At 44.7% G+C, this 18,310-nt stretch overlaps 1 protein-coding gene across 1 annotated transcript; it reads right to left on the bottom strand.

Annotated features, from left to right (window-relative positions):
- Positions 1–961: 961 nt before the first annotated feature.
- Positions 962–16,606, bottom strand: CLDN34 (claudin 34). The gene is made up of 3 exons (XM_019523855.1): positions 15,998–16,606; positions 11,865–11,879; positions 962–1,102 (listed from the first exon to the last, which is right to left on the bottom strand). The coding sequence occupies exons 1-3, from the start codon at positions 16,604–16,606 to the stop codon at positions 962–964; spliced, it is 765 nt and encodes a 254-aa protein (XP_019379400.1).
- Positions 16,607–18,310: the final 1,704 nt, after the last annotated feature.

The following is an 18,310-nucleotide window of genomic DNA, read 5'->3' as shown; positions in this document are numbered from 1 at the left end:
TAAAACCTTTTGTCAAGGTACCTTCTTAAACAATTTTACTCCAAATAATGAAAAACAAATTTCCTACTCACTGGCTGTATCTACACGAGACACTACTGCACAGTGGTTACCGCATTTTTATTTAGTACTTGTATAAACAAGTACTTAAATAAATGTGCAGTAACCCAAGTTGCTGTGCAGTAGCACTGGTGAATACCTTTTTTGTGACACTACTGCACTGTAGCCTAATACTACTGTGCAGTAGTGTCCCATCACAGTTTTTGCCATGTGACACTACTGCACAGTAGTTGGCATCCTGTGTGCTACTGAGCAATCAGTGTCCTGTGTAGATGCAGCCATAACTTACCTGATGGTAGAAAATTCCTTAGTCAAAAGTGTTCTCTGGACAAATCCCTTTTTGTTCCCATACTTTCACAACAGTCCCAGTTCAAGAACCAATTATTTATTTTTTTTATTTCCCTTTCTTTTTTTATTAAAGAACTAAACTGTATACGATTGGATTTTCCCTTCCCTCAAAATAGTCTATCCCCTGCTAAATAGGGGCTGAAAGGGATAGAGAGGGGAAAGATCCCCTAACTACACAGTAAGACTTACATTCCTTTACTAGTGATGAGCAAACAATAAAAGCAAACAACTAACCAGAATTCACAAACTTCAGAGAATGTTTTGGGAGTTTTTTTTTTGCTGTTGTTTGCTTTAATAAGAAAGTAGTTCAACATAGACTAATTTAGGGTGTTCTTTATATATAGGAAATTGCAAACTGTGAAGATAAAACTAGTTCTTGTGCACCGGTTCTTTCTTGTTTCTGGTTTAGCTACTGCAAGTAGCTAAATGAGTAGTATGCTAGAGTTGTTGAGCTATGTACAAACCACTAGCTGTGATGCCATAGAACCCTATTGTTAGTACTTAGAAACAGTGAAGCACTTTGCACCCCTATTGCAAGAGTTTAATGTCAAGTATTTTAAAGGCTGCAGGTTTTAGTGGAATCCTTAGAATGCATATCACATTCAGCATTTTCCAAGCACTTTACAAACAGTAATGAACCATGCAACGAACCTTCTTTGCCCAAAGTAAGCATTATTGTCATTTCAAAGATGGGGATCTGGAGACACAGAAGGTTTTAATGACATATGAAGGAACATATAACAGGCTAGTGGCAGTCACCCAAACCAACCCATCCAAGTGGCATAAAATCCTTGTTACTTGCGAAGCCACTTTCAGAGACGGAGCAAAACATGTTAATTTGTCTTTTTTTCATTTGGTCACATCAGTTTAATTTGGTGTTAGCTGTAAAGAACACTAATCTTTTTTTTTTCCTTGCGATTTGTAGCTTTCTTGTTTGCTCACTAACATTATCACTGAATCTTTCTAGGACAGTAATTCTCAACCAGGGTGCTGTGACACCCCGGAGATGCTGTGAGATACTTTTAAGGATGTCATGTGTTACCACACAATAGTAGTGCAGTTAGATTTGGAAACACCTACATGAGTCACAAGATAATTCAGAGATTTTAAATATGAATCCCTAATATCAAACACATTCTCATTGCTATGGTCTTTCTGAGTTATTTGCAATGAAGGAATTGCTCTATTATTTTTCTGTAGTCAAGAAATGAGTGAAAGCTAAGAGCTGATATTTTTCGAGAGGTGCTTTGCATCTAAAACAAGTTGACAATCACTGCTTTAGGATTAAAAGATGTATTCATGTGTACTCCCTCTGCTGGTTCTTCAGGAGCAGAACACAAAATATAAAAGATCTTTCATTAACAATGAATTACGTTTTTATTGCTACAAAACTGAGCATTAGGCTTCTACATGAAAGATAGTATAGCCAGCTGGAAGCCAGGTAAATGAAATAATATTTTCAGGGAGAAAAAAAAAGTGCCAGGGCAAGCACAGGATCATCCACTTAAAAAATAAAAATCCCTAAGGACCAAAGACAAGTTTCAGAGAGAGGTTTCCATTAGCAGTGACCATATAAGACCATAGTACAGCCAGTAGGGAAAAATACACTAGTAGAAGCACAGGGAGAAATAAAGTTCATCTGTTTTGTAAAATATTTAATGTATTTTGTAAAAGAGGCATGCAAGTGTCATAGACACAAATCTACTGTTGCATATACTTTCAACAGTACAGAGGCTTGGGGTGGGCGAGAGGGCACCAACTTGGAAGGGGCAATTGAATTACCCTCCACTTCTGCAGAGTCAGCATGTTGGCAGCAGAAGCAGCCCCACATTGCTGCTCTTGCAGCAGTAATAGCTGGTATGTGGTTACCACCTCCTGCTAGGAGCAACAATGGAGGAGGTGGCTGTAGTGGTAGTACTGGTGTCAGTAGCAACAACAGCAGGGAACTGCTTTGAGCCCCAGCATAGGTAAGATTCCTGTGACACCTTCCCTACTAACCCCACTCTCAGACCTCCTACGTCTCCATAGGGTTTGCCCAGGGCACAAGCCCTGTTTGTTACACATCTGATTTTCTCTATGCTGTAATGGCACCCCAAGCATTCCAATTAAATACTGTAATAAAAATTAAATTAGCCACCCAGCTAATTAAAATCTCATTGTATGTACCTTTCATGTTATATTTGCTTTTGGTTTGTGAACACTTAAGGAGAAGCTGTCCCTCCACAACCTGAGCGATCATTTCAAGGTCAACATTCAATCCTAAATGCATACACAAAACTGTGAGGCTCTAGATAGGTTGCATCGTCTCCTAAACTCCAGTATGAAAGAACTGCCAGTCTCTCCCTTCCCATCCCCATCCCCATCCCCATCCCCATCCCTGTCCTTATTTATATCATCTTCCTCGCAGATCCTTCTTACCCATCACCTTTCCATTTCCTTTTCTGTACCACATTCACCTTCTCTTTCCATTCCCCTTCATGGTCTCCTGTTCCCACTGGTGCTTTATGACCTCCTTTCCTGGCAAACTTTTATCCCTCAAATTCTCCCTGTCTACCCTTGGTTTTTGCCTGAATGCTCTAGCCTCTGCCCTTCACCCCACATTCCTCTGAATACTGCTCTATCTCAAGGTTGTTCAGCCTCCAGCCTGTGGGCCAAATGCAGCCACATCTAGCTCATGGAGCTACCCTTGGGATGATAAATTTGGTGGTAGGGGAGCCATTAATATGGTCACCCCACCAAATTCCCAAACCCCAAGCCCTATGTGCCTGGTCAGGGCCAGGCATCTCTCCTTCCCTGCATCTGAATGAAAGGCTATGAAACTATGAAACTATGAATCAGAGCATGGCCATGCCCTCCCTCTCTTCCTCCTCCCTACAGGGCTGGTCTGGGGGCAGGCCATGCCCAGTCCCCTGTGAGGTCAAGCCACATCCCCTTTCCCTGTGGAGCTGGGCCATGCCTCTTCCCCACACAGGGTCGGTTTGGGGCTGGGCATGACCCCATGCTCCACAGGGCCAAGCCATGTGCTCTTTCCCCTGTGGAGCCGCGACATGCTCCTTTACCCCACAGGACCAGGTTGGGGCCCGACCCTGTCCCTTCCCCTGTGGTGCTGGGGTGTGACTAGACTGTTTCCTCTTCATCCCCCTATGTATGGCTGGATGGTACTCAGCATGCCCACCCTGGTGCCGGATTGGCACCACTGGCAGCTTCTGGCCCACGGACAGACAGGGCACTGCCCATTTGACCTGTGGCACGGTAGGGGGAAGGTTGAGCACTGCTACACTTAATATGTTGTATTTTCACTTTAGCAGTCACATTTTCCTTATTTGCAAAAGGCAGCATATTTACAATATGGCACATATATATTGCACGGGTTAAAAAAATATTTGTTTATGTTAAAAATATCCCCACCTTGCGGTATACAGGCTATACTCTGTATTTACCTTTTCCTTGCCTCATTTCTGCTCAGGATAAATAAAGACAAATTCTGCCCACAGCTCATGCTGTTCCACTGAAACAACTTCATTGCATATTCAAAAGCGTCAGGCCTTTTCAATCTAATCTTAGGGGCACCATCCTCATTTCCTACTGCTCTCAGGCATTTGAGGATTCTCCTTACTTTTAGGCCCAGGCCTTCAGCTCTCTTTTTCTTGTTCAGGATCATTTGTGGGCATATAACACTTCAGGGACTTGGGATTAGAGCCAGAAAGGGGCTTTTGACTGGCCTTTAGGATGTGTCTCTGGTGTGGGGGTGCCACTGTGCTTGGGCTTGCATTGGGTGTCATGGCAACTATCCCACCATGTTCTGTGCCCATTGGAGGTGCAGAGGGAAGTCAGCTGTAGGGAGCTGGGATCCCACCAGCCACACCAAAATCTCTTGTCCAACCTCTTGCAATATCGCTGTTCTTTATTTTTGGTACTGCTATAGCACCCAGGTGTCTGTTGTCTCTTCCCCTCCATTCCCTTTCTTCTCTGCTCCTCTTTTAACTGTCTACAGTCCTCTCCTGTATTTGTGGTTCACTACTATTGGTAAACATAGCATAGTGCTTTCCATATAGAAACCAATCTTCATCACTTAGCTTGGCTTTGGGGTGATAAGGGATGGCCAGTATAGATCCTACAGATTGGTCTTAATGACTTTCAGGGCTCCCATTACAACCTGAGCTGCAAATAGCCTTTCATGGAGATACCCTCACAACACTCTGTGAGATGGGGAAGTGACATTCTTCTCATTGTACAGCTAAGAAACCAAAGTCCTGGTGTCAAGGTTTCAAATTTCAAAGGTGTAGGCACCTAGTAGGTGCCTAGCAGCATCTTCACATCCCTAAATAACTGTTAACAATTCAGCATGCTGCCCTAGTTCACACAGGAAGTCAGTAGAGACACAGGAAAGTTAATTTAGATCTGCAAGTCCACAGCTAGCAATCTAACCACCAAAATATTCCACTTTCAGGTTTGGACTAGATGACACTTGAGGTCCCAACCAATTCTACGTCTGATGCTCAGGAATAAGAAGCATAGGATTAGACCCGTCTAGCAGAAGAACGGGAATATCTTTTTGTTTAGAAAAAATGGCTTCATGGGTGGATGCTGGTCCAGCAGTATTGTTGTGGATATTAATGTAAGGATACCTAGCCATTTTTTTAAAAAAAAGTATATTGTCTTATAAAATATGACTCTACTGGTTGTCTTTAATATTCATATGCTGTGGTTTGTATTTTAAGAGAACACGTTTCCTCAGACACATTATTCTAATATCAAATTACAGATAAAGACTAAAGGAGGTAGATATTTTAAAAGTAAATCTCTTTATTAGGAATATTTTTAAAACTTGCATATGGCATTTCAAGTCTTCCTTGAAAAGGAAACCCTGGATTAAGCCCTAAGAATAGTCCCATAACTTTTTTTTTTAAGTCCTTATGTAAGGATCATGCTGTAATATGTTAAGGAAATATAATATCTGATGGTAAGTTTCAGTATCTCTTACATGCAATCATGGATCTACATGGCTTCAGCAAAGAGAAAGACAAAGAGACCATTAAAATGCTATATCATGGCAGAAGATACTAAGAATTAGACAAAGACAAGAAGATGTCAACCCCTTGGTTCCAGTATGTCTTTGTTAATCACTGCTCTGGCAAGTATGGATTATGAGTAAACAAAGAAAGCTGAGGAGGTTTGTGTTTGTGGAAAAATAAGATAGGCATGTATATGGGAGTTTCGAGCTAGAGCTCATCAGTTTCTGGACAGCAGATGCCTCAGGCTAAAAATGAGAAATCTGATGGGCTAAAACAGAGCAAGGGAAAATGGTTTTTTGCCCTGGATCTACCAAAGCATGGTTCTGCTAGAATTTTTCCCTCCCTAGCCCAGGTGTATGCATTCTGATCAGCTGCTTACAGCTGTAACTACCGTGTGGACGCAATAACCTATATAAACGCTGTAACATTGCCATATGTAATTAACATTATAATTGACATATATAATTGACATTGTTATAGCATTCTAAAACACTCATTTCAAGTAACATCATGGATTCAACATCACTCAAACACTACAATATAGATGTTACTAGCCTCTGGATTGAATTAATAAAGAAATTTTTGGTGAATTTCTGATGGGGTGAATCAAATGCCTACACTGCAACAAAAGCTTTCTAAGTTTCTATGGAGTTCATATTACCAAAGAGCAGCAGGAAAAATAGAACAACAGAGACAGAAGAACAGAAGCAGCCTCAGAAAATGTCAGGAAGCAGAAGCTGGAGGCAGGGGGAGAGGCTGGAGACCCCAGCTGCTGTAGCAACAGGGGCAAAGGGAGGAGCGGGAACAGTAGCCAACGTGTTAACTCCTGGAGGCCACATGTTAACTCCGCTCAGGCCACCTACAGATCATGGCTGCAAGTTGGATAGCTTTGTTCTGTGAAACTTCTGCTATCCAGAACAGCTACCAGAACAACTGCAGTACACAAATGTACCACCGTCTGGGTGAGAGCAAAGAAATGTCTTCCTCAGACTGTATGAAATCAGAGTACTGATGGTTATCAGCAGGGAAGGTAGACCTACTGAAAAAATTGTTGACTCAAACATGTTTTTATTACCTACTGTCAGGGGCCCTAACAGACAGGCCAGCCTGGAAGGACAAAGGCTGCAGACAGAAGTGCAGCTTCCAGCTGTAACTCAGAATGATTTTTGCAAAGGGTTTTGCCAGTGCCCAGTGCTCACTGTTTTCAGAATGGGAGTTGGGGGGAAAAGGCAACTGAGGGAGCTCCCCAGCAGGTGCTGAAGGTGAATGGGAGCCCCCTGCATGTCAAGAGGGCTCCAGTATACCTGCCTCACCCTTCAGGGGGCTGAAAACCTCCCAGACTGAACTCTCCCCACTTCCTTTCCCCTGTTCCATTCTGAAAACAGTAACAGGCTGGGAGCTCCACAAACACAAGTTATGAAAGATGCTACATTTTGAAATGTCTTTATCTGATACCTCATGCAACGGGGGGTCAGATTTTCACCTGATCAGCCTTTTTTAAAGCTATTTGCACCCATGCACTTGTGTTTGGTCACATCTATAAACTGCTTTCTGTGGCCAGATCAGGCAAAAATTGTCACTTCTGTCTGCACCCTAAATACCTAGCTGGCCAAACCTGCTAGACTCCCTAGCAGGCATCCCCACCCTGGTTGATAAAACAAATGGCTACTGCTGTGGCCTCCTGATGGGCTGCTGGGGATAGCAAGAGAGCTCCCCATTTAAGTTATCTCTGACAGCAGTCTGGAGTAGCCAGTACTTCCACTTGAAAGCCTGCTGTGGTAAATCTTTTGGGATCTTGTGCTTTCTGTTTTTCTACTTTCTGACCTCTCTCAGGTCTGCTACTGAACTGTCTGACTCCCAGACTCCAAGAACTCTGACTTGGGCCATGACCTGGCCTCTGACTCTGGGATTCTCCCCCCCACCTTGGTTTTGGTAACTCGGACCTCAGCTCCTGTTTGTAGCCCCACCCCCTGTTGGCCCACCCACTAGGCAAGCCTACCAATTCCCCAGTACTTACACCAAGAGCAGGGGTGGGGAAAATATGGCCCATAGGCCAGATTTGGCTTCCAGAGGGACTTTGTCCAGCCCGCGGTGGGTCCCTTGGTCCTGCCTGGCTCAGGCACCATCCAGCCTGTGGCACATCCCACCACTCCCAGATGTGTAGCAGGGCTGGGGCAGCTCTGCAACCGAACTCCATTTCTAGGGAGCCCAGGGGGCAGTGGCTCCTTCCAGCTGCCACTGGTGGTGGCCCCAGCCTCACGGAGTCTAATGGGGACCTGGGCGCATAGCCCCAGCCCAGGCTTGCCCCATCCTGCACCCACACTGACCAGAGTGGACCAGCTGGAATTTACATGTACAGCCCCAGCCCTGGGCCACCCTGGGCCTCCTCTGGACATGCCAGCCCGTGATGAGTGGTGGTACAAGCTGTGGTGGCAGCCAAACAGAAGCTGTTGCTGGATGTGAGGGAAAAGTGGCCACCTCCCCATCACTGCTGCCAGGCCCATCTTGCTGCAACCACTTGGAACCTGTGCTCTGGCTGCCCTACAGCCCCTCTCCACTACCATCACCAATGCCACCTGTGCCACCTCCCAGCTGCCCAACGAGGCAGGGGTGGCAGCAAAGAGAAACCACAGGGCAGCCTGGGTGCAGAATCTAGGAAGTCACAGTAAAAAGGGCCTGGCAGTGGCAAGAGGGCTGCTTTCCCCCTGTGCCCAGTAGCAGCCTCTGCCTGGCCACCACCTCTGCTCATTATGAGCAGGCTGGTCCAGAGGAGGCAGGGGGAGTGTCAGGGCTGGGGTCAGAGATGTGTGCATGAGTCCCAGCTGGTCCAGAGCTGGTCTACACCAACCGGGGCAAGTCTTGAGTGCGCACGGGGTGGACCGGGGACAGAGCTGTGCGCTTAGCTGCTGATAGGCACTAGTGTCAGCAGTGGTGGGGAGGAGCCATAGGGCACATAGGCTCTGGGTTTGGTGAGCTGTTATGGGAGGGAGGATGCCAATCAGCCTGCAACAACTTCCCAAAAGTGCCTATGTGGCCCATGAGCCAAAATAATTGCCCACCCATGATCTAGAGCAAATCCAGGCTACCATTCTACCGCTGCAGTTCAGATACAGGTTGGAATGGCTCTTGTTTTCTTTTAGAACAAGATAATTTCCAAGTATACAACTGTCTATCAGTCAGACATTAATCCTAGAAGAAAATCTCAGCATGATCCCATAACACATAATGGCTTCTTAATATGATCCATTTTTGAACACTCACTGCTGAGAAATTAGTAATTGGCATCTTTCTATAAAACTATGTTAAGAGTTGGTAAATAGTCAGCTGAGGCAAATGTTGCAGACAAGTCAGTATCATAAAATGTCAGCTTATTATCTTTGTAAAAGGGAGATTATTCATCATCTTTATTTGTATGTATATAAAGATGTAATTTATTACGCATTTAAAAGAAAATCTCTAGAATTCCCATAAACAGACATTAAACAATGAAAACTTAAGACAGATGAGCCAATCACAAGCCACAATTCACAAAAAGCTCAGAAAAATAAACAAGACTGGACATGAGCATAAACCAAGACTAGGAGGAGACCATTTTTAGACATGCTGGAACCTATAGCTCATTGCTGAGTTCAGTAGAAATGTTAAAGTTTACACTGTAGATGAGATAGTTTCATTAACTAAGAAGGGTTTCAATGTCCACCAATACCAAACTCTTAAACTTAATGAACACACATCCTTTTTTCAAAATTTTGGGTGAAAAGCCTGGCCTCATTGAAGCCAATGGAAGTCATTATTTCATGTAACAGTTTCAGTTATGGGAAGAATTGAAAATCTTGACACCATATGGTATTTGACTAGAGACATACACATTAATGTATATAAAAGGGCAGTAACACTAATGTTGCTATTACTGTATTTACTCAAATATAAACAATCCTGTTCATAAGGTGACGCCTCAATAATTAGATTCTATATAGGGAAAATTTATAAATTGGTTAAAATTTTCCGGGTATAGAATCTAATTATTGGTGGTTTGCCCTGAATTTACCCACTTCCCACTGCTGCAGCAGGAAAAATAAACCTGGGCTGGGGTCAGGTTCCTCACTTGCTTATTGCCTCCGCAACTTCTTCTCCCTGCAGCCCCTTCCCCTCCGTCCTTAGTGTCAGACTGCTTTCCCTGTGCACACGGAAGTGAGGAGCAAATCTGAAAACATTGATCTTGAAATAAACATGCCTATAGTAATTTGTGTAGAGACATATTACTTTGGATACTCATACTTAGCTCATCTAGAATTGATGCATTTTAGCTTTTTAAAAGCTTTTAGAACAGGCACCACAAACATACTTTTAAGTAGCACTTTTTTACTTACTCACATATTGTACAAATTATGCATAATATTAGTCCTAAGTCAAAAGATTTAAGTTTTACCATATAGGTCATTAGTGGGGATCCTGGTTTTCTTTGTTTAAAAATAAAAAATTCTTTAATAAAAAGAATTCTCTGATTAAAACATCCCAATCTGCATTTTTCCATGTTCAAAATGAAATGCCACTCTGTGTGTGTGTGTGTGTGTGTGTGTGTGTGTGTGTACACACACCAGTTCAACAGAATGTTTTATTGATATATTTACAATTTTAAACCAGTTTGGAAGCCTACCAGTTCCTGAATCATTGTAGTAAAATAGATTCTAAATACCTGTATATTTTAGTATTTGATTTTGTTCTTTTTATCATAGAAAATCAGACCTCCCACACACTTCACTCACCAGGACGTGGATGTAATTGCAGCAGTCCCCTCCCCAGATGTGGCACTGAGCAGCCCCGATATGCCGACACCCTGCCCCTCCCATTGCCCCTCACTCCCAAGCCAAAGCCCACCCCAACCGTGCTGGTACCCCACACTCCCAACTTGCAGCCCCCTGGCCCTTCCAGTGCCCTTCACTCCCAATGCATAACCCCCTGGCCCTGTTGTTGCCCCTCACTCCTGATCCACAGCCCCCTGCTCCCCCTAGCCCTGCTGGAGGGAGCCCCCAGCTGCTATGGCTATGGGACCAGGGAAGGGCCTGCAGCCCTCAGCACCCCCCCCCCCCGCAGCCCCTCAGCCTTGGCTGCCACATGTAGGAAGCTGTGGCTGCTGCAGCTGGAGTGGAGCCCAGAGCCCGGCTCCCTCCCACACATGCAATACAGCTAGACTGAAGCCAAGCAGAGCCCATGGGGGGAGGGGAAGGATGTGGGCTGCCTGCTGAGGGGCTCTCTGCCCTGCTTCTCTCCCTCTATGGGCCTCCATAGTTCAGTGGGTGGGACCCAACATGGGAGGGAATAAAGGCTTGGTTCTTCTACCGCCACCATCAGGACCCCAGTGCTAGGCACACCATCATGGGAAGGTGCCCCCTGCCCACCTGGCAGTAGCAGGGGCTGGGGTATCAGCAATGCAGAGTTGTGTGACCCCCCACCCCCCACACTGTTGCCAGGCAGGCAGGGGGCACCCTGCTAAGGCAATGCGGCTGGCGCAGGATTCCTGACAGTGGCAGCACTGAGCCTTCCAACACCACTCCATGCACCCACACTGGGTCTCACCCACAGGGCTGCAGAGGCCTTCCCTCAGGGGGAAGGCAGCAGGGCAGGGAGCCTAGATCCCCTCAGTGGGCAGCCCACATCTTTCCCTGCCCCAGACACAAATTGTGGGGGGGCATGTGCTCCCCATACCCCCCTCCCCGGGAGTGCATGCAGTGGTAGGGAGCAAGCCTCCACACTGACCCCCCAGATAAGCCACCCATTGTTCCCTCTTGACTCCCCCAGCCAGGCCCCATGGCCATACATTTTAGCTCCTGCCCTGGGTCCTGGGCCCCAGGCCCCATGTACTGCCCCAGCATTGCAGCACCCCCAGCCCCAGTCACCAACCCTGCCCCACTCCCTTCTTCACTGTGAGGGGCCTCAATCTGCCCTCAAGACCCCTGCATCACCTATGCCACCTCCCCCCCAGGACTAAGTTGCAGGAAGCTGGAGGAGCTGATCACCACTGCCTGGCTGTATTGCTGGCCACATGCATGTGTGCGTGCACATACATGCACACGGTGCCCCTTGTGTCCCACTTCCCTCAGCTCCTGGAATTCTGCCAGCCTGCAAAGGGAAACAAACAATTTCCCATGTTTTTCTCCTTTAAAGGAGAAAATATTCATCTTTCCATGGCAAATGGAAAACTTTCCATGGCAAATGGAAATCCATGGTCATTAGGCTGGACCCCAGGAGAATTAATAGCATGTCAAATCATACTGACCCCATAGCTCAGCACTGCTTAATATGTGTGTGTACTCCAGTTACCTACCACAAAGAATCCATGTGCTAATTAGCCCCCCAATCATGACTGGAACCAGATGTTCTTACCGTAAGTCCTGGGATCCTTCAAAATTTTATATGCAGATGGGGGCAACCTGGTCTGGCTACACCCCATGGAGGGCAGAGCCACACTAATCATATACAACAGGCTAAGAGAGGGAGTGACAGAGGGATTCTGGCTGAACTGTTTGGAGCTCTGTTTGGTGATGTTTGCCAGACATCTAAGGCTGGTGAGGAAACAAGAATCATTGCAAATAGGAAAAAAAGGCACAGCTGAGCTGGTGGAATGAAGAGAAAGTTGAAATATATTCAATGTAGTGGCTCACCATAACTTTAAAAAGAGTCAGTGCTGAGCAGTGGGCACTACAACATATCTTTTTCAGATGGGCTGCACTAATTTATCCTTGTGGTAGATTTGCATCAGTATGTTTGTCCAATATGGGCCATGTGTTTTATAGTCATGTTCAATGTCGGCTGCATTTAATCTATTTCACAAGTAGTCACCATTACTGAGCTGCTTTTGGAAGTAGTTTAACAATAGACAAGGTATTTAATGAGGTTTCCTTGTATATGAGTGTAATACAATGGGCTTTTTCCCCCCATGCAGACTAGGGGAAAAAAACTCTGTTTTATATTTCAATAAATACGGTACTACTGAATATGAATCTGAATTGTATGCAGAGACAATATATGCATCTTTACATGTTGCAAATGTTTTGACAAAATACTGTTTCAGAAATTCACACGTTCACATTTAGTATGACCTTGGTTATCCCAGTGTAATGTCTGACACGTAACCTTTTCAGGTATTAGAGGAGTGATTTCAACAGGCCTTGGGATGTGTGCTCTGAACCCTGAAGCAGATTCAAAATCTGATTGTAGAATAGACTATTTTTACTCTTTATGTTCAGCTCAGAACTTCTAGGCCAGGTACTGACATTACTCTTTTATTGGTATAAATGATCAGAAACCAGTCTATATCTGTAACAGAAGAGAAGCTCAGCACACAAAACCAGCCTATATCCATAACAGAACAGATGTTTAGCATGCATAGGCTGGTTTAAAAAAAGGTGGGACCTGGTCTAAGATTTTCCCTTTCTCATCAAATGCAAATGTGTATTCTGTTTACTACTGATCTAAACTATGCTGCTTACAGAAAACCATATAACTTAGATCGAATCTGCCTTGGGCTTTTTGAATGTCTGTACCTAGCCTTACACATTACCTGTCATTAAACATACCTAAAAGAATGCTATTGGCCCCAAATAAAAAAAAATTATTAACAAAGCCACAAATTTCCTTCAAGTTTCGGTTTGTTTTAGCTGAAGGGTGTGAATCAAAATGTTACCCAATAAGGTGATGAAAAAGGCTAGAGAATGCAACTGGAGTTACACATGTTTTAGAACACTGCACTCAACACAGTTTGCATTAGAGTTTATTTTTACTTTTCAAGTTCTAAGACATTTTTCATCAAGTGTTCATGTTTTACTGATTGCATGAAAAACAATGCACGTTAGTGAATGGGATATGGGCAGTTGGGAAGGTCACCTGATCATCCAGCAAAGGCCAGGGACAGGGTTCACAGGGAGCCAGGAGTCAAGTAATCCCAGAGGCAAGACCAGAATTCCAGGTAAACCAGGTTCCTAACCCAAAGTTAGAAGGAGCCAGGACTCAGGGGCAGAGATCCAGTGACAAGGCAAGGAAGCACACAGTGGTCAGGAGTAACCACCAGAGCCTTTGCCCAGACAACGTACGATTGACTAGCATCAGCTTTTAAAAGCTGGAGCAAATGTGATCTTACAGAATTGGTTCCCTTGATTTCTCAGTTAGGACTGGCTGAGCCCAGGGAACTGCTTAAAGCTTGTTGTAGGTGGGGCCCATTTCCCTGCAGCTTTGGGTTAGGCTACCCTGATTATTTATTTGGGCCCTGGGCCTTGATTGTAGCTCATCACAGCACATAGATGAACATGGTTTCCTTTGTTACATTTACAATGAAATAAATACAACTCTGTTGGTTAGAACATTTAACAGTAGATGAGATGAGGAGCTACAAAATTACCTTGTATATCTGTTTCACCTCCAATCTTTCAATTTTATGCAACCTCCATCTATAAGTTCTTTATAGAGTCAAATACTATTATAGCATAAATAATAAATAATTACAGACAGTGAATGAAACTGAAAGTTTGAGACAAGGGAGGTATACTACTATAGGAGAAACAAAATAGAAAGAAAAAAGTATGCTGTAGAGATACCACCAAGAAAGATAATACCAGGTAGTGTAAGTTACAGAGCAGAAGGCTTTGCCAACTAGAACAGCAGGATGGTAAAGTGCTACCAGAAAAAATCCTGTTTCTAGCAGTAGAGGAGATGGACATTAAGTTCCTAGGACAGGCTAAGACAGACAAAGAACCTAATTCTTTCCTACTTAAAACCTAGCCTAATGAATTCAGTGATGTTTGCATGATTAAAACTGAGGTAGACCTTGCCAAATAGAGGTAACATCTAAAAGAAACCTGAAGCAATAGGGAGGCAGGAAGATTAGGCAGGGTGGGGTAGGTGGATACTGTTACACTTTTTCCTTGAAGGAGGATATAGGAAGGTTTGCAAAACGTTGGATTTGCATTTGTCATTTTCACTTTTCTACCTAAGAAATGTGGAGTGAGACGCAAAGCAGAGCTACTTCCCCCCCAAAATAACCACCATCAGGAAGAACTGGTCTGTTGGCATTCTATGTCTTTTACTGTTGACTGCATGAGTGTTTTACAAAATGTGGGGTAATTAAAACTGTGAACTCACAGTCCCTGGACTGTTGCAACAGTTATTTGAAAATTCAGTGCTCCTCTTGGATTTTGACTCAATAATAGTTCTCTTCCTATTCTACTCAGCCATTCGTCCCAAGCCCTGATTTCTTCCACGCATCTTTGATTTATTATCAGGTTTTGGACAGTTTTCTTTATGTTTTTTCCTTTAGCGTTGTTGAGTTTGGATGATTTCAGGCTACCAAGAGTTTTGTATTCCAGTTCCTGAAGAAAGAAGACTGATGTGGACATCAGAGAAATTTTAGTACCATAATAGTAACTGAAGAGTCCTTCTTTTGCATTCCATTTGGTATCAGTGAAGTCAATGTGCAAGAAACACATCTTTTCAGACTGTTTTGATCAGCTGTTTTCATACAGAGTTTGGAACAAAGTTGCTTCCAGGCGCACACATGCAGCAATGTATGGTCATGCAAATAAATAAACAGAAAACTGCAGCTATAGAAATGCACTCCACAGAGAAAGAAGACCAAGTACTAAGATCCCTTTGGGACAATACATTGGAGACTCATTTGATACAACTGTAATGGTATTCAAATTGAGTTTGACTTCCCGGTGAATTAGAATTCTTGCCATGTGACAGAATGCACGGGTAGTTATAAAACTTTCCTGTTGGAGACTTTCACTCTTAAAAGAAGTGTAGTTTCACAAAGTGCCTTATGATGGCAGGAGATAAATTAGTGGGCCAACACCAGCTATTTGTACATATTAAACATTTCACTATTTCACTATTTTTAAAAATAAATTAATCTAATATAAAGTTCACACAGACAGAAGACAATACATTGTAAGATGCTCTGAGCCTTTCTGGATAGTGTGGGATAGCTATCTAAATAATAATAATATTGTTAAAACTCAAGAAGTCAACCATTACTGGTGGTGGTAAGTACTTGGTAACACCCAACAATTATTTGGTTAAACATTTGACATGAACAAGCACTGACCATGCTTTTACTGCCATTCTTCTTGTTTAAATCCCAAAATACTAATGGTACTACAGGCTGGAATGACAGAAAAGGCCCTGAATATGAAGGCACTGGACTGCAAATTACCTATCTATCTATCTATCTATCTATCTCTCTATCTATCTAATATTTTATTATATAATGAAAATATTAGATAGATAGAGAGATAGATAGATAGATAGATAGATAGATGAAAATATTAGATTGCTCAATCTAATATTTTTGTTTTATACTGGTTGGAAATAGATAAGCATTCACATTGCGCCAACCATCAGTACCTGTTCCACACCAGGGAACTACTGATCCTTCTAGTGAACCAAATTCCGCAAACTTTTTGAGGAATCCTGGTGTCATTGCCACTGACCACCCATCTTCTATTTATCATATCCCCTTCTTTTATGAAGTATTCACCTTTCTTCTATCAAGATTCCTCTGTAATGTTTGCAGTCACAGGAAATCTGTAGGAGAGAGAAAAAGTCCCACTCATCATTAGCAGGATGGCAGATATGATTCCAACAGGAATAGCAGCACCAACTTCCTGTGCCTCTGGGCTAGAAGGCATGTAGTAAGAAGGAGGAAATGGGATACTCTGGTTATGTGTGACAGCATAGAAATTCCAGCTCACTGGAACTAAAACACAAAGACTAGCAACTATGTACAAGAATCCACCTGCTAGAAAAAAACTGGAGATTTTACTTTTGTAAACTATTCCCATATAAATATTCCTCAGAGCAATTACAGTACAGCCCAGTGCTAGTGCACCTATGACCATGGCAGTCAGCAAGAGGCCCTGAGCAACATAAATTTCATGGGGAATGAAGGCCTCAGAATTGTTGAATTTATGGCAGAACTGTTCTTTAAGACCAGGGGAGATGTGGAGGTAACTGATAAAGCAGACTTTCCAAATTCCCACCCATGCAACACCAGAGGTGATGATGGTGGTGTTGTCCACGTGCCACACTCTCCATTCCACAAGTCCCATTGAAATTGTGCATAAGATCCAGCCTACTGTACCAAAAGCAAAGCCAGCTAGTTGCAGGTGAGAACTGCTGACCAAGGAGGTCATGGTCTGGAGGTCTTCAACAAACGTCACAATTCTGTTGCAGGCATATTAGTCAAATACATTGATTGCACAGGCACTGAAAAAAAAACAGTATACAGTTACAAAAGTGATAATTCATGTCTGTACTTGTGTACGAGGGTGTAGACATATGAGGAAGGACTTATACTGAAGGATGATGCTAATCACCTTTTCATAACTGGTACATTGTTTTAAAGTTAACATATGAAGCAGAATAGCACCTAGATCAGTGGTTCTCCACTGGGATGCCAAGATTTTTTGAAGGGTGCCACAAGGTGTGAGTGGATAATCAAGGTGTGAGGCTTAGGCCCTTTCCTTCTTGGCTATTACCCAACCCCCCACTTGGGAGACTCTACAAGGAAGTAATTATTCGCTTCGCCCAGCTCAGCTGCATTTCTCCACACCTTCCCCTCTCCACTGCCTGGCCCTTGTGGCTAGAGACAGCAGTTACACATAAACCAGTTTAAGTGATCAGAAACTGGTTTAAACCTATAACAGAACAAAAGTTTAGTGCACGTAAACCAGTTTCAAAAGGGCCGAAACTGGTTTGACACAAGCCTGGTTAAATGTAGAACCAGACAGAACTGATTTGGGTCAAACTGGTTTATGCAACTTCTATCCCAGACCCCTTCCTGGTTTAAGTTAAATCAGAGTCCCTCAGCATCCAAGATGCTTTGCAGCCCTGGGCAGGGCTGTGCTGTCTGCTTCAGAGTGCAGGGCTGGCCCCTCCCCTCTCCTCTCTACCCTGAGCAGGGGCCAGGGCATGGCCAGATGGATGGCCCCCTGAGGCAAAGAGAGCAGGAAGGGGATTTATTCTTTCACCCCGCCCATTGGGTAACCATGGCTCCTGTCAGTCATTCCCCCTCCCCACTCCAGCGGCACAGAAGGGAGCATAGCTAGAGCCAACTGGCATAATCACTGCCATCCACCTGCCTCGCCAGTGGCTGGGGCTGCAGGCCTGAGTCAAACTGCCTTGCGAGTGCTCCTGAGGGTGGAGGCAGAGGGACAAGCTCAGGCTGGGCATCCGGGGCTGGGTCCTTCCTAACGGGCTGCAACTCAGACTGGGGCTGCACAGCTCCCTGTACTTAAGCTGGCTGGGGCTGCCATGGAGCGCCAGCCAGCTGGGAAGGACCCTGTGGGGCCAGCCCATGAGAGCAGGGCCCTTCCCAGCCAGCTGCGGCTGTGTGATAGCCTGACCCAGCAGCATGGGCGAGGGCTAGCTGGGAAGCAGGTTTTCTGGGCCAGCTCAGAGGTGCCAATAGACCCACTGCCACACCCTTGCCCTGTGCATCACTCAGGGCTGCGGGCACACAACCAGCTGTGGGTTGGCCAGGGTTGGGGGGCGCTGTTCTGCCCTCCTTGCCTCCAGCTGGCACTGCCATGGCTGTGCCACAACATGCCTCTCTGGGTGGGGTGGGACAGTGGGAAGCTTCAGCCCCATGGCTTCTGCCCACACATGGAGCTCCAACTCCAGCTCCTGGATGCCTTGGGAGGCGGTGCTGTGTGGTGCGACAGGAACAGGAGCCACAGCTGGAGGTGAGGGGAGAAAAACTGAGCCCAGTGGCTTTTGCTTCAGAGCTGAAGCTTCCTGCCCTCCCACCCCACCCAGAGAGGCACGTTGCGGCACAGCCTCAGCAGTACCAGTTGGAGGCAAGGCGGGCAGAACAGCCCCCAGCCCTGACCAACCCG

The sequence above is a fragment of the Gavialis gangeticus genome, unplaced genomic scaffold (assembly GCF_001723915.1).
Source record: "Gavialis gangeticus isolate Ggan-Ray unplaced genomic scaffold, GavGan_comp1, whole genome shotgun sequence".
NCBI classification, from domain to species: Eukaryota; Metazoa; Chordata; order Crocodylia; family Gavialidae; genus Gavialis; species Gavialis gangeticus.
This window is presented reverse-complemented; position numbering and strand designations above follow the sequence as displayed.

Bases quoted from the DNA above. Each gene is read 5' to 3' on its own strand.
- CLDN34 (XM_019523855.1), bottom strand. From the start codon at position 16,606: ATGACCTCCTTGGTCAGCAGTTCTCACCTGCAACTAGCTGGCTTTGCT.